Source organism: Condylura cristata, unplaced genomic scaffold (genome assembly GCF_000260355.1).
Source record: "Condylura cristata isolate star-nosed mole 26May11 unplaced genomic scaffold, ConCri1.0 scaffold00010, whole genome shotgun sequence".
Taxonomy (NCBI): Eukaryota; Metazoa; Chordata; class Mammalia; order Eulipotyphla; family Talpidae; genus Condylura; species Condylura cristata.
Window position 1 is genome coordinate 21,858,110 of NW_004567111.1, and position 23,091 is coordinate 21,881,200.

The window sequence follows — 23,091 nt, forward strand, 5'->3', positions numbered from 1 at the left end:
GGACCCACCGGAAGCAAGGCTTGCTGGGAGCTGTAGTCCAGGAAAGGCTTCCGCGCTGCATGGAGAGGAAATGGCTTTGGGCCCGCCCACTCACCGGGCGGTCGCCCAATCTTCGCAGTTCACAAAAAGCAAACCAACGTTAGTCCCGGCATTTTCCCGCGAGAGGTATTTACTGACGTCCGGGAGCGAGAAGGGGCAAACTTCTGAGTGGGGTGTAGTTGTTCCCTGATCCCAGTTTTACACCTCCTTCCGGAAGAACGCTGTCGGAGTTGAGTTTCCACGCCGCAAGGCAAGATGCTCAAGTCCAAGACTTTCTTGAAAAAGACGCGGGCGGGCGGCGTGATGAAGATCGTGCGTGAGCACTACTTGCGGGACGACATCGGCTGTGGGGCGCCCGGGTGCGCGGCGTGCGGCGGGGCGCAAGGGGGACCTGCCCTCGAACCAGAACCCCTGGATCCAGCGAGCAGCCTCTGCCCGCGGCCCCACTACTTGCTTCCTGATACCAACGTGCTGCTGCACCAGGTGTGTCGGCGCGTAGGTGAACCTCAGGCAGCGCATCCCCTCCTGGAGAAGGGGATGCGATAGATAGGGAAACTGAGGCCCTTGGGGGCTCATCTTGTGCAACATCTCGTCCTAAAGGAGATGTCATGCCTGGTGTCCTGCCTCACGTCCCCCAGGCCAAGGTGATTTTCCTTGTGCTTTGTAGTCGTTACGTTTTTCACTCATGGGAATTCTAGACACGTCAATTTTCTAACTCCTGGTGTCTCTTCTTGCTTTAGATTGTAAATGTCTGGAGGCCGGGGACCTGGGCTACTGTGGCCTCCAGCTTGCGACCCCTAGGCAGCTTGTAAGTGCCTGCAAACAATAGCTCTGTGGGCCAGCTATTTCTTTTATTAACGAACTTAATTCTACCAACTTTTGTTAATGAGTCTGTTTACATGTGCGCCTCTCAGATTGGCACAAAGGATTTTTCTATAGCAACCTACCTTCTTGGCTTAATGTATATTTAGTGATTTTAAACTGACAGAATTTATGTGACAGTAACAAGTGAGCAGAGTGAAAATTAACTTTTTCGTTTTTTTCTTAAAAGATTGATGTACTTGAAGATCCAGTCATCAGGAATGTAATTGTGCTACAGACAGTTCTCCAAGAAGTGAGAAATCGGAGTGCTCCAGTTTATAAACGGATCCGAGATGTGACTAGTAACCAGGAGAAACATTTCTATACGTTCACTAATGAGCACCATAGGTGGGGGAAATTTTGTTCATTGCCAGAAAAACATAAACGTAGTATTTGAATATTGTGTTATATGAATAACCAACATAGGCTAAAATGTAAACGTTTGTGAAGGAAAGGTTTAAAATTATAAAGCAGATTTATTCCTAGTGAGCTTTTAAAAGTTAAACTAGTACTACATGACTGATCACATGAGAGGAGATAAGGTTAAGGAGTAGAATTTGTTATGTTTTAGGTTTAATACCTTTGAACATAATGTATGGTGTTAGAAAATATGACGTTGCTGTTCATACAGAAATAACCTATGATGAGCCCCGCTATACTTTTACTAGAGCAGGGTTTCTCAACCTTGACGTATTGGACTGCATAATTATTTTTTTTTATTATATTTGTTGAAATAATGTTAATTTACAGCATTGTATATTTGTTTTAGGAGTGTGGATTTACACTTTCACTAACATAAGTTACCACACCATATTCACCATCAAAGCAATAATTTTCTGGTAATTCTTGAAGTTTTTTTATTAGTGAAGTAATAAAGTAATTGGTTTATAATACAGCTTTTAGGTGTACATTGCGTTATGTTTACCACCATAGTTTAGTTTATATCCATAATACACTTGACCCCCTTTACTTAGTTTACCCATCTTGCTTTTGGTGACTACTATTTTGTTCTTAAAGTCTAAAATTTTGTTTTTGTTTTATTTTGATTTTTCATTATATTTATTGGGGGAATCTCTTGCACATTATAACAGCATCCCTGGCCTCTAGCCACTAGGTGTCAGTGGCCAACTTTACCCCACTTCACTGAACTACAACAACCCAGAAGTCTCCAGGCATTGTTAAATGTACCCTGAAACGAAATTACCCCATTGTTAGAACTATTGGGTTAGACATTAGAATGCTGGTAATGAAAACTTTCATTGGCACATACAAATTAGAAAAATATTTAATTTCATTATTCTCATATGCCAAACTTAAGTGTTTTTTATAAGGAACATTAGCAAGGCATTTGTAGACTTCCTGTTTCAAGCTCCACTTTGAAATCCAGAAGCTTGTTTTTCAGTGCAGAAAGAAGAAATTTTTGTGGAGCATGATCATCAAGTTTCTAATCAGAGGTTAGCAGATTTTTCAGTGTAAATGTAATGAAAGAGCTTAGCAGTACTGGGGCTGTAGAGAAGAATGTTCAAACTATTGGGCAAATCGCATCTAAGATTCTGTTGCTTAAGCTAAAATCAGTGCAAGAATTCATAACATTTTGATAAGCTTAAAAGCATTAACAGGTGCATTTAATGGTGAAACATGAAAATATAATTCTAAAAGCTATTGTTAAAAGTAAATCTAGGCCCTCCCTGGTGGCGCAGCAGGTTAAAACACAGCACTGAAAAGCTAAAGCCACTTCAGCATGAGTTCGATCCCCGCCTGCCCCGGAGGTGACCACATGGTGTGGCAGACCTCTCCTGACCCACCGGCTGCTTCCCTCAGCAGTGTACTTCCTCGATCTGCCTGTTCTGCTCCCCCGCTCAGTCTCTGGTGAAACCTCTCACCACCCCTGAGCTTCTGGCCTGTACCCCAGTTCTGTATGCACAAATAAATGGATCTTTAAAAAAAAAAAGTAAATTTAAAATTCTAAGCATTTGAAGTTACTGAACTGAATTTTGTTATATTTAAATTTGACTTTGAAGAATTGATTAAAGGAAGTAAGTATTCTGACATATTTGAGACTTCAAAGCAGAAGGACTTAGGAGCAATGTTCTCTTCCTCTTTCTCTCTCTCTCTATATATATATATGTACACACACATACACATACACACACTTATGGTCTTTCTGAATCAAAATAGCCTCTACCATTTATTGAATTTTACCAAGAATAATTTCTGTGTTTTTTGTATTTAGTGATTGAAGACTCACACAATCATAAATCACTTAGTCATACTATATGTAGTTTTTAGGAATTACTGTAACTTCACAACACAAATGAAATTTCATTGTCAGATCTGTCAAGTTTTGTGATAGTTTTTTCGGCAGAGTATTTTAGATAATTTAATACCTAAAGTTTAAATTCAGATTTTGAGTACTTCTGTTTGTGAAATAAAATTGTTATAGCATTTTTGTTATTCCACTAATAACAGTTTTCTCTTTTTCAAGTAATTGCCTTAAAAGCTTAATAGTAAGGTAAGGTATAAATTTGAATACATTGATGTGAGAAAAAAATACCATTACATTTTTCAGTTAAAGACTAATATTTATGTCCTAAGACTTTTTTCATATCTTTGTTTCTGGTAATTTCAATTTTTTCCCTCTTCCTTTACATTTAGAGAAACTTATGTAGAACAAGAACAGGGTGAAAATTCTAACGACAGGAATGATAGAGCAATTCGAGTAGCAGCAAAGTGGTACAATGAACATCTGAAGAAAATATCAGCCGAGAATCAGCTGCAAGTTATCTTCATAACAAATGACAGGAAAAACAAAGAGAAAGCCATAGAAGAAGGAATACCAGCTTTTACTTGTAAGCCCGCTTGGTAGCTAGTAGTTGTTAATTCATGTTTGCAAATGCATGTAAACATTTACCAAGTTAATGATCAGATTTTCATTTGAGCTTTTAATATTTTCATAATCTTACATAATTTATGTGATACTTTTGTATTTTCTAATTTCTCTGCATTTCTAGCCTAAGTAAGTTTTGGTACCCAGTGGCTCATAATTTTGCCACCATCATGTGGAATTGGTTTAGCAATAAAAATTCATAGACATGCCCAACTCACACTCTTAAGGGTACAAGCACATCAGTAGATACGGGATTCCCCCCCACACCCCCCAATTTGACAGATGTATTGTCATAAACAAGATTATCCATGTTTTTCCATTTCTAAAAAGCAGCAAAAAACTTGACTGTATCAAGAACAGCGTAATTTATTTTTCAGGTGAAGAATATGTAAAGAGCCTAACTGCTAACCCTGAGCTCATAGATCGTCTTGCTTGTTTGTCTGAAGAAGGGGTATGTTTGAATTTGTTTTATTTTGCATTTGAAAAGCAAAGGTATCAAAATAGCTACTGGGTGGCTTATTGTTACCAAATTTGAAAATTGGAATATTTGTGGGTAAGCTAGATTTGGAGTAGGAGTTGGGTTATAAACAAGAGCGGCTGTAATGTCCTTATCAAAATGCCATTCCTAAAAGATTTGTCTTTCTAAAACAGTGTAACCTAGTTCATGAGTGTGTTCCCAGTGACTGGAATAGAACCTAGCTCATGGCAGCTGCATTTGTTTGATGAATAAATAAAAGAATCCAGAGCTGGTTTGTGAATAGGGGTAGGTGTTTGACAAAGGATGAATAGGTACCACACTGTGGCGTTAATCCTGAAGAGGAGGCCATCATATGTGGAATGGGAAGGAAAGAGGCCAGATAACAAGGACCTAGAATTTATTCTGCCAGTTTGTAATTTTAAAACTGTCTTATAAAGATCTCCTGGATTAAAGAGAAGATAGTAGGTAGTATTCTGGGCTCTCCTCATAATGGCAGGCTAAAAGAATTATATGTGTATGAGAATGTACCTGGAGAAATGGGGTAGAATGATCAGAAAATGTTACTTATGTGCAAGAGCACTCTAATATTAATTTGAGGTGATACATTGTGTAAAGGGTAAGATTAAAGACAGGAACAAGTAAAGAGATCACTGCAGAGGCAGGCTTGAGAGTATGAGTAAAGGGAATAATAATCCTTCGTGAGCCCTTAGTTGTACAGTGTGTCTGGCAGCAATAACATTATAACATTTGTAAGGTTCAAATGAGATAACAATAGCAATATTAATAATGAAATTCTTCTCACACTAACAGAAAAATGAAATAGGTTTCTGTGGCAGAAAAATGAAATAGGTTTCTGTTGATTGCTTCTGATTCTCAGTATGGAGATTAAGGTCCTCATCTGAGGAAGGAGGACAGGGAAGCTTAAACATTAAGCAGAAAAGGAAAAAAATATAAAGTAATCTTGGAAGGTGGAAATTGTAGAAATGAAGGATATTAATGGAGGCAAGTACCTAGGGTCACTAAAAATCCTGCCAGGTGTTGTGGTAGATCAGCTACTTCCATCTTACATCTCTAGCTATTTTAGTAACCAAAGTAAAAACACCTTTTCTTGTACCTTCATTTTAGGAGGGCTGTGGTAGGAGTAGGAATCTTGCAGAGGTTTTCTTAATGATGTACATCTGTGGCAAAACATACATCTGTAATGAAACTGAGGATAGGAATCACCTTTTCCCCTCACTCTGTTATCTAATCTCTCATTCATTGTTGACTAGAGTTGTAGATACTATCATTTAGATGCGGTGTAAAACATTACCTGATATTGACACTAGTTGTATATTGAACATACAGAAGACTTACATACTAATTGCATCTTTTGGTTTGCTTATTTCATAGAATGAAATAGAAAGTGGAAAAGTACTATTTTCAGAGCATCTTCCCTTAAGTAAGCTACAACAAGGCATAAAATCTGGTACATACCTTCAAGGAACATTTAGAGCTAGCAGAGAAAATTACTTAGAAGCTACGGTATGGGTTCATGGAGACACTGAAGAAAATAAAGAGGCAAGTGTATTCATAAATTGCTTATACATTGAAATACTTTCTGTTCATTTTTTTCTTTCATAAGAGTTTGAAATGTTGTATGAGAATTTAAATTTGCTTTATTTTCCCAGTTCATTTTGAAGGCAGTGATGTGGGAGCTTATAAATTATATAAAATGCCTATCTTATATATTATGACCAGTTATGGGAAATGGAAATACTATTTGCATAACATATAGCAATCCTCAACAGGATTTCACACATCTTAAAATGAATAGCAGTCATTATGGGGGTGCTTAATATTTCCCAGATACTCTTCTTATTGCTTTGCAGCTTCCGTTTCATTTACTATTCTGTCCAGCCTTTAGAAGTATGTTTACTTTTTTAACCAGTTAAGACTCTTAAGATACAAAAATTAAGAAAATCCCACTGTCTCTTAGTACAAGAACTGATGATGAAACCAAGAGCACAACTTACATTTTCTTTTTCTTTTTTTTTGGTATTTTCTTTTTTTTTTTTTTAAGATTTATTTGTGCATACAGAACTGGGGTACCAGCCAGAGGTGCAGGGGCGGTGAGAGGATTCACCAAAGACAGATCTAGGAAACACTGCTGAGGGGAGCAGTGGGGGGCCAGGAGAGATCTGCCACGCCATGTGGTCACCTCCCGGGCGGGCAGGCCGGGTTCGAACTCATGCTGAAGTGGCTTTAGCTTCCTAGTGCTGTGCTTTAACCTGCTGCGCCACTAGGGAGGGCCCTTCTGGTCTTTTTTTAATATGGAGAAATAAAGAGGGTGGAATAAGGGACACTTAAAGGAAGAAAAAATAGAGAGGACAAATAGTGACGCAGAATACAGTCAGAATTACATAAGTACTGTTAGGGAACAGTCCTATTGTAAGTTTTAAATACCTGGGCACCTGCCATTTCTTGTTTACTCAGATAATCTTACAAGGACTCAAAAACTTAAACCGAGCTATTCACGAAGATATTGTGGCTGTGGAGCTTCTCCCCAAGGATCAGTGGGTGGCACCATCTTCTGTGGTTTTACATGATGAAGGTCAAAATGAAGATGATGTGGAGAAGGAAGAGGAGAGAGAATGCATTGTATGACACTAAGCAGATTTTTTTTTTAATCTGTGTTGCTTTGTATAGTTACTTAATATGTCAGCTTTCAGAAAATAAAGCGTCATTGCTTACAGATTCATTGAATATAGTTCTGTAGTTTTAAATGTCAGAGTTGATTTTTCCTTCTATTTAGGTAGTTTTTTAAAATTAATTTATTTGTTTAAATAAGTGTGTTGAAATATAGTCTTTTAATTTGAGTATGAAATTTAAGCTGTGACATTTAAGTCATGATCTGTCTGACTTAATGAGAAAAGAACTCTGAAATGTTTTTATTCCATCTCTATAACATTGTTTATTATCGAGAATGCTTTCAGTTAGTTTTTGGTCTTACGTTGACCTGATATAATCCATTTATTTCCCTATTTTAGGTGAAATAAATACTTTGTAGGTGTTCTTTTTCCATGAATCATATTCAGTTCCTTGCCACATGTAGGCTGCAGGAGAGTGTTGTAAATGAAATACTGTAAGATCCTTCTGCTGTTTCTAATAAGAAATAACACTATATTTGGGTTTTTATTTTGGATAAGGAAGAACTTCTAAAGATATATCCCTTTTTTTTTTTAATAAATGCTACATAGCTTATTGGTACAAGCTAGAACTAAAAACCTAATGCATAAATTTTCAGACCACTGTGTGTGAGAGAAAATGCCCTTATTGAAATTAAAGAATTTAGTTCTGACATTAATTTTTTTTCTTTATCTTTTGACTTACTGTTTTTTATGGTGCTTCATGATTGTGGAACTATTTCCATGACTTAGTGTGACATGCTCTACCTAGAATTTTGAAATGTCAAGATTCTATTGTTTTATGTCATAATTTACTGTCTGAAAATATCCATACCCACATTCATTGTCTAAGTTTGAAGGAAATTCTTTCATTATACTTAGAGGACAAATAACAATTTTTATTTTTTAAATCTTAGATTAAGGCTGCTGTGAATGAAAAAATGCTAAAGCCTACAGGTAGAGTTGTGGGAATAATAAAAAGGAATTGGAGACCATATTGTGGCATGCTTTCCAAGTCTGATATTAAGGAGGTGAGTAAATGCTTGGTCCTGTAATAACTTTCCCCTATCATCATCCCCAGATTTCTGTGTATGTGCATAAATTTTTTTTTTTTTTTTGCTCTAATTTTCTATAGTCAAGAAGACATCTCTTTACACCTGCTGACAAGAGAATCCCTCGAATTCGGATAGAAACCAGGCAGGCTTCTACATTGGAAGGACGGAGAATTATTGTTTCAGTTGATGGCTGGCCCAGAAATTCAAGATATCCAAATGTAAGCTTAAATTATAACAAAGATATTAAAATTTGGGGATAAAGTTACTTCTTTTAAAAGGTGAGAACAGAATCTGTTTTTGTATAACTTATACAGATATTTAGGAATATTTCAGTTACCTGATAAGTAGCATATCCAATTGGAAAATTAATCATAATTCTAACATAAATCATTTGGTTACTTTATTTTCAAATAAATTTCATGACCTAACTAGATTCTTACAGATTTTGAAGCTACTGTATTTGAAAGGTAATTGGGAATAAAACAGCTGCTTTGTGATAAAGGAACTAGATCCTCAAAAAGTCTCCATCATAGTCTTACCAATTTCAACTTTAATTTATCAAGGGCTCACTATAAAATTTATGAGAATATTTAGAATACTGAACATAATATGTAAATGCTTAAGACTTTAATTGATAGTAAAATACAAACAAAGGCTACAAAATACACCTGTTTAATAATATATCTTTTGATTTTAGGGACACTTTGTGAAAAATTTAGGTGAAGTTGGAGATAAAGAAACCGAAACAGAAGTTTTGTTACTTGAGCATGATGTTCCCCATCAGCCCTTTTCACAAGCTGTTCTTAGCTTTCTACCACAGATGCCCTGGAGCATTACTGAGAAGGTAAGTGGGAAAGAATTCTTCGTGACTTTATAAATTACTATTCTGAACTAATTTTCTTTGATTTCTGTATGTTATTTTAATATGTAGAAACCATAGTTCCTTCCTTCCCCAAAGTTAGTTAGGTATTGCCCTTTTAGCTATTAAAAAATCATTTGCCTACTGAAAAATAAGTATTGCTGGAGAAAGTACTACCTTATGTCAAATTATTCAAAGGCAAGATAGTATAGTTACAAATCATAGTTTCATAATTGTGGTTATCATCATAAAATAAAGTTTTTTCCATAGTTATTTTTCATTTCATAACAGTTGTCTTTCCTTTGTGCTAGCAAAATAGTTTTGTTTTGTTTTGTTTTTTAAGATTTACTTATTTATGCATACAAGAGCTGGGGTACAGGCCAGAGATGTAGGGACAAGTAGGGTGGAAAGAGGATTCACCAGAGTCAGAGTGGGGAGCAGAGCAGATTGATCTGCTGCAGCAGAAACAGGAGAGGTCTGTGTTGCCATGTGGGTCACCTCCCTACCTGGGGACAAAACTCATGAACTTCTGCTGCAGTGGTTGCAGATAGCTTTACAGTGCTGTGTCTTAACATCTTGCACCACCAGAGAGGCCCCTCAAGGTAGTTTTAAATGTCTTTGTAATTTGGCATTTGCTAGGACATGAAGAACCGAGAAGACCTGCGACATCTGTGTGTTTGTAGTGTGGACCCACCAGGGTGTACTGATATCGATGATGCGCTACATTGCAGAAAACTTAAAAATGGAAATTTGGAGGTATTGATTTTGAAATGCTCTTCTTAGCCAGATACAGTTCTGTTCTTGACCCTGAATTTGTTTGAAAGTTTTGATGCAAAGTATAGTCAGTTATAGCTGTAGAGGCTAGTGGACATGTATCAAAAGTTGAAGTGGTAAATGTGACTGTTTCCTTTTTCAGTTTAACTTAATTTCTTCTTATTCCATACATACATTTACCTACTTGAACATACTGACATCTTTATATTTATGTTTTTAAGGTTGGTGTTCATATTGCTGATGTTAGCCATTTTATTAGGCCAGGAAATGCTTTAGATCAAGAGTCAGCCAGAAGAGGAACAACAGTGTATCTTTGTGAAAAGGTAAATGTATTAAATTTAAAATGGTACATACGGCGACTTTTTCATCATCTGTGTTGAACTGGGGTACAGGCCAGAGACTTAGGGGTGGCGAAAGACTTCACCAGAGACAGAGTGGGGAGCAGAACAGGCAGATGGACGAAGTACACTGCTGAGTGGAGCAGCGGGTGGGTCAGGAGAGGTCTGCCACGCCATGTGGTCACCTCCGGGGCAGGCGGCGATCGAACTCACGCGGAAGTGGTTTCAGCTTCTTAGTGCTGTGCTTTAAACCCCTGCGCCACCAGGGAGGGCCCATCTGTGTTACTCTTAATAATAAAATCATCTGAGGTATTTTCTGAAGATTTCTAAATATTGAGCCTCAATATTTAGGTTATTTAGTGAAATTTGATGAGGAACTCTTAAGTGAATTGAGCATAGCTCGTAAAAGTCATTGGTTTGTTTGTATTTTTGAGCTGTGATAGATTGAAACAGTACATCAATAACTGAAAGATATACATTTAATAAAGTGGTCTTACATCAGTGAAAATATTGCAGTGTTATTTTGTTACTGACTACCCAATTAAAAAAGTAGATGTTGATAAATTGTGCAGCACTTAAGATTATATGTGATTAAATGTACTCTCATTCTTTATAAAGTCATGAGTCTCTTCTGCCACAGTTTACCACTTTTTTTTTTAATAAGTGGTCCTGTAAATTTGCAGAGAAAAATTGCATAGAGAGAAAACTATAAGCTTACTCTGTTATGAGCTCAGTGTCTAAGTTCTTCTTGGTCGCTTTTCCCTCCCCTCAAAAATTAGTGTCTTTTAAGTATTTTTAAAATACATATAATTTGCATTAAGCATTGGAGAATGAGCCAGTCATTGAGTTTGTAGAACTGTGTCTTATTATTTAGTACAAACTTAAGAGCGAGATGTGAGATTTTAGACTTTCAGAGGACAGCTAAATAGTGGTAAAGAATTTAATCTTAGGTCCATCTATATGCAATTCAGTTTCCTTTATTACCTTTTTGTGACACTTCTGTGTAAATACTTCTTTAGAAATAGATTTTTTATTTCACATTTTCTCAGTTGTATTCAAAGTCAAAAATATTTGCTTTTCTATTAAATTTTTTGCTCTATCTCTAATGAATGTAGAATTTATGGACATAGCAAAGTAATGAACTATTTTTTTATCTGTTCCAGAGGATTGACATGGTTCCAGAGTTGCTAAGTTCTAATTTATGTTCCTTAAGATGTGATGTTGACAGGTATTTATGCACATATTTTTATGAGAATGTAATATTAACTATTTTAACTGATTCCATTAACAAATACTTTTTTTTTCCTCTACAGGTTGGCATTTTCATGTATTTGGGAAATGAATCAAAATGCTGAAATCTTAAAAACCAGGTTTACAAAAAGTGTCATTAACTCAAAGGTTAGTGTCTTGGTTACTATTTAATTTTTAAAGTCTGATATTTTTGGCAGTTTTTGGATTGCTTTGTAAAAAAGACCTAAAAAATTTCCCCAGTGTTGCAGCAAAGTATTTTTTTTTTAACCTGCTTATTACTCATTGCTGATTAGAAATGAGTTTATTTGGCAATTGTCCGGTAGTCAAACTTGTACAATCTACATACTTAAGACTGGATGGATAACTTTTGCTGTATTTCAAGAACCCTGGTATTTCATGCTTTCCTACTGGCATTTTGAAAGTTGGCATGTACATCATCTGCTTGCTCATGTTTTCTCATAGAAATGCTGTTATAAGTCATAGTCAAATTCCAATATAACTAGCCTGGGACCTGTGTTTAGATGAGATAAAGCCAGAATCTCTTTTCTTTTTTACTTTCTGCCCAAATTTCTCTTGTATTCTTCTTCTTGCCCTGCTCTTCCTTTTAGGTTTATCAAATTTCCTTTTGCCTAATGAGCATTTTCTTAATTTATCTGTGTTTTTTCTTCTTTAACATCATTCTTTCCAATTTGATTAAGCATTTGGAAAAAGAAAGCAGTTAGACTGACACATTGTGATGTGCAATTTAAACCTTCCTAGATTGTATTTTTAAATAGGGATGAGTTTATCATTCTCCCAGACTTAGCCAGTGTAATAAGGTTATATAAAAAAAATTTTGTGACCATGTAACAAACAGCATTTTTAGAAGGAGCGCTCTTAGACCCTAATAGATAAGTTGGCTCTCCCAAGAATTTGACCTGGCTGCATCCCTTAACTCCTTTATGTAATTCCTGATTTTAACTTGTACTGGTACTTTTTTTTTTTTTAAATTAAGCTAACAATTGGTAACCTACAGTATTAGAAGCAGCTGTTAATATATTTGAATTGTAATTGGAAATTCAGATTTTTTTTTTCATTTTTAATTATGTATATTTTACATCACTGTTCTTTTTTTTCATTGTTTGCTTTCTTTTCTCAGGTGTAGTCCCCATAGAATTCACACCACCCATTCACCTGTGCACCATCACCTTAGTCCCTTGCCCCCTCCTCACCCTTGTTCCAAGCCCTCTCCCTCCCCCACAGAATGTCTCCTATTCATAGTTGTCCATTTGTTTTTATTTTGTTTGCTGTGTTTCTGTCATTATTTTTTTCCCCATATGCCCTATTTGATTCCCCTATATTCCTCCTATTCAGCAATGGAAGTTAAGATTTCTTTTTTTTTTTTTACCCTGATTTGTTCCACTTTTAAATACTATTGTGTATTTGCTGGAATTCCTGCAAAACATGAGGTCTGTACTAGTATAATTCCTGACTTTTTTGCCCGTAAGTAGGAGAGTAATAGTCATCTGGAAAGGATTTCACTTTACAGTCACTATTAGAGAATAATACAATTTTCATTCTCATTTTATTTTTGCATTGCCTATTCCTGTGTCAACTGAAATATGAAAGTAATTCAGCTACTGACTACTCTCATTTTGCTTTAATGTAAGTTTCTTTATGTAACAAATCGGAGTTAATAAACTAAAATTTGTAGATGTGGAGCATAAAGATTATGGTGAGAAATATTTATTTTGGTACTGATTTTAGTGTTTTTTAAGTCATGTACCTTTGCAGTAGACATAAGAAAAGATAAGCCAGGTTTTATAGTTTGTATGAGTATTATTAGTATACATTTCCTTTTTAAGGCTTCCCTTACATACGCTGAAGCTCAGATGAGAATTGACTCAGCAACCATGAATGATGATATTACGACGAGTCTCCGTGGACTAAATAAACTAGCAAAAGTTTTGAAAAAGAGAAGAATTGAAAATGGGTATGTTTTATGAAGATCTATTAAGTTGGCCTTAATTCATATATCCTAGTATTAAGGTAACTTGTGAACTCTCTACATGTTTAATCACGGACAGTGATGAATTTCTTAATGGAATCAGTAGAGATTTTTAAGCAGAGACATTCTATTTCTTCTAACTACCATGTAATGTCAGCAACTGTTCTGGACCAGTGTTTGCCCAGGATTCTGTGCTTGTAATTTGTTGTGCTAAAGTTGGGTATGTTTGGACTAGATTAATGTCTTAAAGAGATTCTAGGAAGATGTGAAGGTTTGAAGGTTTACAATATGTCAAACATCAGAAGAACACCTGTTGAAAGATAATTTTTAGAAAGTTTATTTTAAAAGCAAAGTGAATAAAACTTAATTTGAAACCATATTTAGTTTGGAGGTTTTAAATAACACATGTAAATTTGCATTTGTAGCATAACTTCTCAGTTACCTCCTAAAAACTATTTTTAGCGTCGAAAACAGTCTTCAGTTTTTAAGTACACAGTCTTACTGGTAAAACATATCTTTGAATGTCCTCAGTATTAGAATTGAGAAAATAATAAGAACAAAATGACATCTTCCTGTCTTCTTAATAGGAGATATTACGTTTTGGCTTAATGTCTGTGTTAAAAGATAAATAGTATGCCAGGGATAAACATAATAGGTGTTCTGTGATTAGTATACATTAAATCAAGATGTAGAACCTCGTTGTAGATAGTTCTTGGTAAGGAAGGTATATTTGTTGATATTCCCTCTCTAGTATTCCTTCTGTAGCTTTTCTAGTGTGTGTGAGGATTTGAGGAAGAAAAGGACTTGGAAACTCATTTGACTTGCCTTATTTCATTTTTCCTTTTGTAAAGTTAAAGTTCTTAGTTTTAGGTTGATTTGGTGCTGACCTGTTAAGGTAGCATTAATATGTTAAGATACTTTAAACCTTCCTTGCTTTGAGGAAATTTATCTTTGAAAGGAACACTTGCCAATTCGTAAGTGAACCATACATGTAAAAACACTTGCCTGAGATTATATTACTTGACCGCATAGCTCTCAAACATTAATATGCATCAATATTTGTAAATATTTTTAGTAGTTTTTCAGTCTCCTCTCCATTGGTTGAATCTATGTGGAAGATACTTTTGAACCGTGCATCACATGTACCTCAGCCATCCATGGCAACTTAGTTTACCTCTCATCCCTCCACTTAATACATTATTTGCTGTAGTAAATAAAATACTTTCAGTTATCTTCTTCGTTTGTTAAAGTGATTACAAATTCATGTAGCTCAGTAAGAACTCATAGATTGGGCATTAAAGAGATTCAAACCCTCAGAAGCACAAAGACTACTACTATCTTGTCTTGTTAAATGAATTTTAGCCATTTGTTAGATATTGTTATCCATAGAAATAGAAAATAAAACTTAAATGGTTGTGAAGCTTTCAGAATGACTGTCTGCATCTACTATAATCATATTCTATTTTAAAAGAATTCCAGAATCATTTCTAATGTTGACTCATTGGAGTAATTTACCTCTGATTTTTTTAGGGCTTTAACTCTTTCTTCTCCGGAAGTTCGATTCCATATGGACAGCGAAACTCATGATCCTATAGATCTGCAGACCAAGGAGCTTAGGTATGCAATTTTTTTGGATGGGCCGTAGCTTAGAATTTTTTTTTTTTTTTTTTAAGATTTATTTATTTGTACATTCAGAAACTGGGGTACAGGTCAGCTGTGTGGAGAGTGAGAGGATTCACCAGAGACAGAGTGGGGAGCAGAACAGGCAGATCGACGAAGTACACTGCTGAGAGGAGCAGCGGGCGGGTCAGGAGAGGTCTGCCACGCCATGTGGTCACCTCCGGGGCAAGCGGGAATCGAACTCATGCGGAAGCGGCTTTAGATTCTCAGTGCTGTGCTTTAACCCGCTGCGCCACCAGGGAGGGCCCAGAATTTGATTTTAAATGTAATATCTACTTTGTTAGTAAATCATATTTATACTGAAAATAGTATTAAGATTTCTGTAAATTTTTTGACCCATATAAGAAGAAATATCAAAATATTTCACTTTTTAGTATTTCTTAGGTAAAAATGGTGTTAATATTAAATAGAAAATTACCAGCTTAAATTGGTTTGTCTTGAAGTGTGGTGTATTAGAATTTGACTAGTAGTAGTCACGGTAAGTAAAAGAAAATTTCTTTGGTTGGTTTCTGAATTATTTAATATAAGAGTATCTATCCTGTGGTAGGATAGAATAGTATTCAGGGTCTGGGACTTTGAAGCCAGGTTGTCTAGGTTTGGATCCCACTTCTGTTAGGAACTCAGGATAGTGACTAACCTCTCTGTACTGTCAGTTTGTCTGTAAGGATTGATAAAGGTATAAGAGTGTTGTGAAGAGTACTGAATTTGTTAGCTTTTGTTGTAACTGTTTATTGGTTTGGTTAACAATTAGGAAGCAAAGATGTTTCTTCTTAGTCTTTTCCATGCATCTTAAATAAGGTAATTCTGAAATTAAACATGCATTGACACTTTGCTGTTGATGACTACTGATTAAAAAGTCTGGTGGCCTAGGGGTTAAATTTCAGTGCTCTTACCACTAGGGCCTGAGTTCAAACCCCCGCCAGGGAACTAACCCACATATGGCACAGCAGACCACTCATCTCACCTGCTGCTCCCCTTAGCCTTGTATTTCAGTAAATCTACCTGCTCTGCTCCCTACTTTTGTGTCTAGTGAATCCTGTCATACCCAAACTCTAGCTTATACCCCAGTTTTTCTTTGCAAAGTAAATGAAACCTTTAAAAAATTAATTAATACAAATAAAAATAGAAATATGCTCAGGATTGTTTTTTAGGCACCAGTGTGTACTTTATAGCTTTATTACTAAAGTTAAAGATACCTTAAGGGAAACTTTTCTGTAAATAAGCATAATGTTAGTACAATAGAGGAACCCGATACTAGAAGCTTTTTCAAAAAAAATATTGAATCTTGTTTTATAAAGTAGATCATCATCTATTTCTTCCTACTAAAAAGAAAAGCCACATTCTAAGAGATGATCCTCATACTTCTAGAGGATGATTGGAAGTCTTTCTTTAATAAGATGTTATTAAAAATGTAAACTTAGAGCCCTCCTTGATGGTGCAGTGAGTTAAAGCGCAACACTACAAAACTATCAGCAGCCACTGTGGCATGACTTCGATCTTTGGCCAGGGAGGTGACCCACCTTGTGGAGCAGGCTTCTCCTATCTCACCCGCTGCTCCTTTGCCAATCTACCTGTTCTGCTCCCCACTGTCTCTGGTGAATCCTCTCACTACCCTCGTGCCTCTGGCCTATACCCTAGTTCTGTATGCATAGGTGGATAAATATTTAAAAAAAAAAAAGAGTAAACTTGTTTGAAAAATTCATAATGAATGTTTAGTGAAAAGAAAACACAAATTAACTGAATAGAATGAACAGCAATACCAGGTTAAGAATTTTGAAGTCAGATTATGTGGACTCACATCTTGTTGTGAGGATAAACTCTGACCTTGATCAAGAGAATAATTTATATTCTCCCTTTTTTGTCTGTCAAATAGGGCTACCCTATATGGCAAAATGCATGTCCCCTAATATACACCCCAGGTAGTAAATATTGATATGATCTCTTCATTTTAGTGATTTATTAGTAAAAGCTTTACTTTTATAGCCAAAATTTGTACTACCTAGTTTTTAATTCTTAGTAAATTTCATTTATTAAATTTATAGCTACTTGAAATTTATAGTTAAATTTAGAAAATGTATAGTTTATTTAGTACATTTAGAGTTACATAAAAATCTCTGGACATGTCAAAGGGAAGTGAAAAATGCAGTGTTTCAGATTTATATTACTAATGTTAGTGAAAGTTTTTCATGAGTGTAATTTGTAAAGGCTGCTCTAGCATGAGATTTACTCACATTGTAGATGCATAAGAGGTTCTTCACATAGGGCTGAGAAATGAAAAAAGCACAGGTTATTAAAAATAACTGCATATACATGAATGTTTACATAGGAAATATTTCCATTATCTTCGTTGGTAGAAAAGGTTACCTGTGAATAAATATGGCATATAAGTCTGAGATTGTTTTTTCTTACATAATCATTTTTCTATTGGCAGAGAAACAAACTCCATGGTGGAAGAATTTATGTTACTTGCTAATATCTCTGTTGCAAAAAGAATTCATGAAGAATTTTCTGAACATGCTTTACTTCGAAAGCATCCTGCTCCTCCTCCATCAAATTATGAAATTTTGGTTAAAGCAGCTAAATCCAAGGTAAAGTCTTACAGTTTGGGAAAGCATTTTTATTTGTTTAATGACCTACCATTGCACTTAATGTATTCACTTCTCCATGAAAGCGTTTTTGTTCCTCGATGCGAAAATGTGTCAGTAGTTCTCTCAGTTAAAAAAAAAAAAACATCTAACTTAGGTGTAGCATCTCTTCCCACATACAGGGCATTTATTTAATAAAATTCTCGAATGTCTTTAAAAAGCACTGTAGATTAAAACCATTTTCAAGCTAAGCTATTATCACGATCCTTACCTTTTGAGTTCTTTCGTATACCTTTACTCATGTTCTCTTTTTTTCAAGATTTATTTATTTTTGCATACAAGAACTGGGGTACTGGCTAGAGATGTGGGTGGATGAGAGGATTCACCAGAGAAAGAGTGGAAACAGAGCAGGCAGATCTACCGAAATACACTGCTAAGGATAAGCAGTGGGCGAGACAGGAGAGGTCTGCTGTGCCATGTGGGTTACCTTGTTGGCCTGGGATTGAACTTGTGCTGCAGTGGCTATGGATTGCTTCATAATGCTGTGTGTTTTTTGTTGTTGTTGTTGTTGTTTTTTTTAAGATTTATTTATTTATTCATACAGAACTGGGGTACAGGCCAGAGATGCAGAGGGTGAGAGGATTCACCAGAGACAGAGCGGGAAGCAGAACAGGCTGATCAATGAAGTACACTGCTGAGGGGAGCAGCGGACGGGTCAGGAGAGGTCTGCCACGCCATGTGGTTACCTCCGGGGCAGCGGGGATCGAACTCATGCGGAAGTGGCTTTAGTTTCTCAGTGCAGTGCTTTAACCCGCTGCGCCACCAGGGAGGGCCAATGCTGTGTTTTAACTCACCAGGGTGTTGCTCTATTTGTGTTCTTTTGCCTGTGTGACTTCAGTGAGCTTTTTCTGAATTGCCCAATTACACAGTGTTTTTTCTCTTTCAACTTAGTTAAACTCTAAAAGTCTATTTGTTGTATACATGGGAAAAAGACTATCATATAGAAAGGGTACAAGTTCTTCAGCCTCACAGTACTCCTTGCTTCTGGTTAGTAGACTTTCATGTAGGCATTAGTGGCTAACTGATGGAGTGACATGACTTACATTGTTTTTTCTTGGGTCAGCTGTTCAGACACCATCTTTCCTTTTCAGAAGACAGCTGGAAGTAGTAGTTTTGCATCTCAGGATGTTATAGTCACATGTCACTTAATGATGGGGATACATTCTGAGAAATGCATCCTTCAGCAATTAGGTCACTTTCTGAATGTCATAGAGTAATTACACAAACCTAGGTGTATCCCACTACATATCATATCTGGCTTATATTGTATAGTCTGTTAGGGCTGCCATCTTATATGCAGTTTATTATTCATCAAAGCATCAAAGTAGGTATAATTGTATTCTAAGAAGATGGTGGTAGTCTCAATTTGCCCTAGTAGTGCTGCTGCTGCTACCACCTTCACTTTCTACTTTGAAAAGTCTTCAAAATGTATTTTAGGGCCATTCCTAGTGGCACAGTGGGTTAAAGCACAGCACTGAGAAGCTAAAGCCACTTAGCATGAGTTCGATCCCCACCTCAGAGGTGATCCACATGGCAGGGCAGACCTCTCCTGACCCGCCAACTCCTTCCTTCAGCAGTGTACTTTGTCCATCTGCCTGTTCTGCTCCCTACTCTGTCTCTGATGAATCCTCTCACCACCCCTGCACTTCTGGCCTATACTCAAGTTCTGTATGCATAAATAGATAAATCTTTAAAAAAAATGTATTTTAGTACCTGTGAATTCATTCAGAAAACTTTCAGCTTTGATGTTGCATGAAAAAAACATTCCTTTTTATAAATCTTACTTTTTTTTTTAAAGATTTATTTATTTGTGCATACAGAACTGGGGTATAGGCCAGAGGCTCAGGGGCGGTGAGAGGCTTCACCAAAGACAGAGTGGGGAGCAGAACAGGCAGACTGACGAAGTACACTGCTGAGGAGAGCAGCGGGCGGGTCAGGAGAGGTCTGCCGTGCCATGTGGTCACCTCCAGGGCAGGCAGGAATCGAACTCATGCTAAAGTGGCTTTAGCTTCTTAGTGCTGTGCATTAACCCGTTGCGCTACCAGGGAGGGCCACCTTTTTATAAATTTATTTTCAGTCATGTTTGGTGAATGATGAAGGCATGAACTCTTATTACCTGGTCACATATACTGTATTTATTTAATATGTCATTACTTTTTGAAGACATGATAGTACTGATTTTAAAATGTTTAATATGGTGCTCTTTCTTTCCTCTTTATTCACAGAATTTGGAAATTAAAACTGATACAGCAAAATCTTTGGCTGACTCATTGGACCAGGCCAATTCTCCTACATTTCCGTATCTAAACACTCTGTTAAGAATATTAGCCACTCGCTGTATGATGCAGGCTGTGTACTTCTGCTCTGGAATGGAGAATGATTTTCATCATTATGGCTTAGCATCGCCAATCTACACACATTTTACCTCACCCATCAGAAGGTGATTTTTTTTCTTTGAAATTAAAGGAGGTAAAGACATTAATATCTAATTTTAAAGACATTTTAATGCTAATGTAATGTGATTTTTTATTTCTTCTTAATATGCTTAGATACGCAGACATCATTGTTCATCGGTTGTTGGCTGTGGCTATTGGGGCTGACTGTACTTACCCAGAGTTAACAGACAAACACAAGCTTGCAGATTTATGTAAAAATCTCAATTTCCGACACAAAATGGCTCAGTATGCTCAGCGTGCATCAGTGGCCTTTCATACTCAGGTATCTGTCATCTTATCAGTGAGAGAGGTGTTGTTCCCCTAGTTTCCAAATATTGTTGCTGTTACTATCAAAATATTTTAAGGCATTTGCTAATAAGGTTGTATGTTATTTTACAGTTATTTTTCAAAAGCAAAGGAATAGTAAGTGAAGAAGCCTATATTCTGTTTGTAAGGAAGAATGCTATTGTGGTGTTAATTCCAAAATATGGTTTGGAAGGTACAGTATTTTTTGAAGAAAAGGATAAGCCAAAGCCACGACTTATTTATGATGATGAGGTAATTTTTTTTGTTTTCTTAATTGACATAACGTTTTCCACTTTTGTTTATAGAGGTGTACTATTTCAAAATTTTCTTTTGAGGGGAGATTGCTTTTTCATAGGTGACAAACTATACTTATAAAAGGAAGTGTCCCCTCAAACTAGTGTATCTGTTCTTTGGGGAGATACCTAGGAGTAGAATTGCTGGGTCATATGGTAGATCCCCATTTTAATCTTTTGAGAAACCTTCATATTGCTTTTCTTGGGGGCTATGCTCCCACCAACATATAAAAGGCCGCCTTTTTTCTCCGCATCCTGAACAGTACTTGTTACTGGTCTTTTTGACAGCAGCTTTTGTCTGAATGAGGTGATATCGCAGTGGTTTTGATTTGCATTTCCCTGTTGATAAGAGATAATGGAACATTTGTTCATGTGCTTCTTGGCCATCTGTATGTCTGCTTTTGGGAAATGTCTACTTAGCTCTCTGCCCACATTTTGATTGAGTTATTTATTTTCTTTGTTGAGTCATATGAGTTTTGTATTATGATTGATACAAGTTCTTTGTCAGATGTATGAAGTGTGAATATTTTCTCCCATTCAGTTATATATCTTACGGTTTTTTAAGATTTCTTTTGCTGTGCAGATGCTTTTTAGTTTGGATAGAGTGAGAATTCTGAGATTAATGAATATATATATTGGAATTACCTTAATAAAAGGAGAAAGTATGCACATAAATAGACAATATTTGTATGAGGCTGCTAGAGATTAGTGGTTTGTATTATACTGAAAATGAGATATTAAATATTGAATTTTAACAAAGGATAAACTGTAAGAATTACAACAAAGCCTCTAATATAAGGAAGCAGTTAAAAATAGCACAATGTTTTGTTTAGGTACCAACACTTAAAATTGAAGACACAGTGTTCCATATATTTGATAAAGTTAAAGTGAAAATCATGTTAGATTCATCTAATCTTCAGCATCAGAAAATCCGAATGTGTCTGGTGGAACCACAGGTGAGCCCAAACTTACATTACCCATACTGCAATGGGGTAAATAGTGTATTTTGTGGAAGAGATGGGTAGAGCCCTGTCACTTTTTTATTTGAGGAAGTCCTGTAGTATGTTTACCGAATATTTCCATAGCAAGTCCTGCCGTCTCAGATTTCCCCAGGCCACGGCATTTCGGTAGTTGTGAAATTACCTTGATACCAAAAACAGAGCTCTTTCCTACCGAGTCCTTTTTTGCTTTTGTCTCTTTTGAAACCTACACTTCACCTAAGGTGTTGGTTCTTAGCCTTTGCTCTGCCCCAGCATGAGTCTTCTCATTACTTGTCATTGAAGCACAGAGAGGAAAGATTGGATATATTTTAGCTGAAAACACACTTCCCAGATGTCATGCCTCACTTCTATTCTGCAAGTACATCTACTATTTCTGAACTTTACTGTGTACTGTAAATGTATATACTTTGTGTGGAAAACCTTTATTAAAATCCTCTTCCTCTCTCTTTAAAATGTTAATAGGGAAAAGGAGAAAATGACTTATTCCTTAGTTTGCACTTTTTCTTACCTTATTTTCCCCTTATTACTCTAGATACCAGGAGTAAGCATACCCAATGATACTTCAAGCACGGACATTAATGAACCAGACAGAAAGAAGAAGAAATTTGAAAAATAGTAAAAGTGAACAAAAAGCAACCTTCAAAGATTGGTTTTCTTAAAAAAGATTAAAAAAAAAAAAACACCTTGAGATCACTTTATAGCTAAGAAATATGTGCTAGTGTTACTTTTAAGTACATTTTAATAATTTAAAAAATTTGCATTTTTATTGAACTGTTGACTGTGCCTGTCCCATCATGACTACATTTCTGGATTGAACAAAACTATTTATGCAGAAAAATTCAATTGAATATCATTTTTAAATACTGACAAGTTAGCAACTTCAGGGATCTGGAAAGATCATTTAAATGGGGCACTCATCTGCTCATTGAAGAGCAGATTAATTTTACATAAGTAATTTGATTATTTAATATTGATGGAACAAAAGCTCATTTTCTTATGGAGGAAAATAGGATATTTTTAGAAACGAGGAACAATCTATTCTTTCTAAATCTTGAAAGCTGTCAGTGTTTGGTATGGCAGTTTTTAGACAATGAACTCAAGATCTGTTGAGGAATTTAGCATTTAATCTCCTTTGCCATCTTTAATTTACTACCTTACATTAAGTGCTTCCTGCTAAAATAAGTCTCTGCATTTTAGTTGTCCTTGAAAATCTGTCCATGTTTGTGAATTGAATGTTGTCTAAGACAAGTAGGATATTTAATCGGATTGGGAAAAGTTTTTTCTTAAAACCAAGTAATAAATGAGATTAACTTTACCTCAGGTCTGACAAGGCATTGAGACTTTAGAGCTGTCACTTTAAATATCTACATCATGTTACATGTGAAATAAAATGTGTAGTTAATGGCTTTTATACTGCATATGAGTCAGATTATGTTGGAAATGGAGTACTGTGTAAGGACACATTAAAGGGAATGTATTTTCAATAGTATTTTTTAAGCCATTGACTACTTCCCTGGTTAACCACAAAGATTAGGA

General features: G+C 35.9%; 1 protein-coding gene across 1 annotated transcript; it reads left to right on the forward strand.

Annotated features, from left to right (window-relative positions):
* Positions 1–162: 162 nt before the first annotated feature.
* DIS3 (DIS3 exosome endoribonuclease and 3'-5' exoribonuclease) lies at positions 163–22,407 on the forward strand. Its single transcript, XM_004680100.2, has 21 exons — positions 163–522; positions 1,091–1,248; positions 3,556–3,749; positions 4,165–4,238; positions 5,658–5,825; positions 6,741–6,905; positions 7,849–7,962; positions 8,067–8,204; positions 8,684–8,830; positions 9,485–9,601; positions 9,841–9,942; positions 11,121–11,185; positions 11,271–11,355; positions 13,053–13,180; positions 14,726–14,812; positions 17,307–17,463; positions 19,746–19,960; positions 20,070–20,238; positions 20,355–20,513; positions 21,388–21,510; positions 22,088–22,407. The coding sequence occupies exons 1-21, from the start codon at positions 295–297 to the stop codon at positions 22,169–22,171; spliced, it is 2,877 nt and encodes a 958-aa protein (XP_004680157.1). The 5' UTR covers positions 163–294; the 3' UTR covers positions 22,172–22,407.
* Positions 22,408–23,091: the final 684 nt, after the last annotated feature.

Coding starts and splice junctions, on each gene's coding strand:
- DIS3 (XM_004680100.2), top strand. CDS start 295: ATGCTCAAGTCCAAGACTTTCTTGAAAAAGACGCGGGCGGGCGGCGTG. Junction 7,963..8,066: donor CCAAGTCTGATATTAAGGAG/GTGAGTAAATGC, acceptor AATTTTCTATAG/TCAAGAAGACATCTCTTTAC. Junction 20,514..21,387: donor GACTTATTTATGATGATGAG/GTAATTTTTTTT, acceptor TGTTTTGTTTAG/GTACCAACACTTAAAATTGA.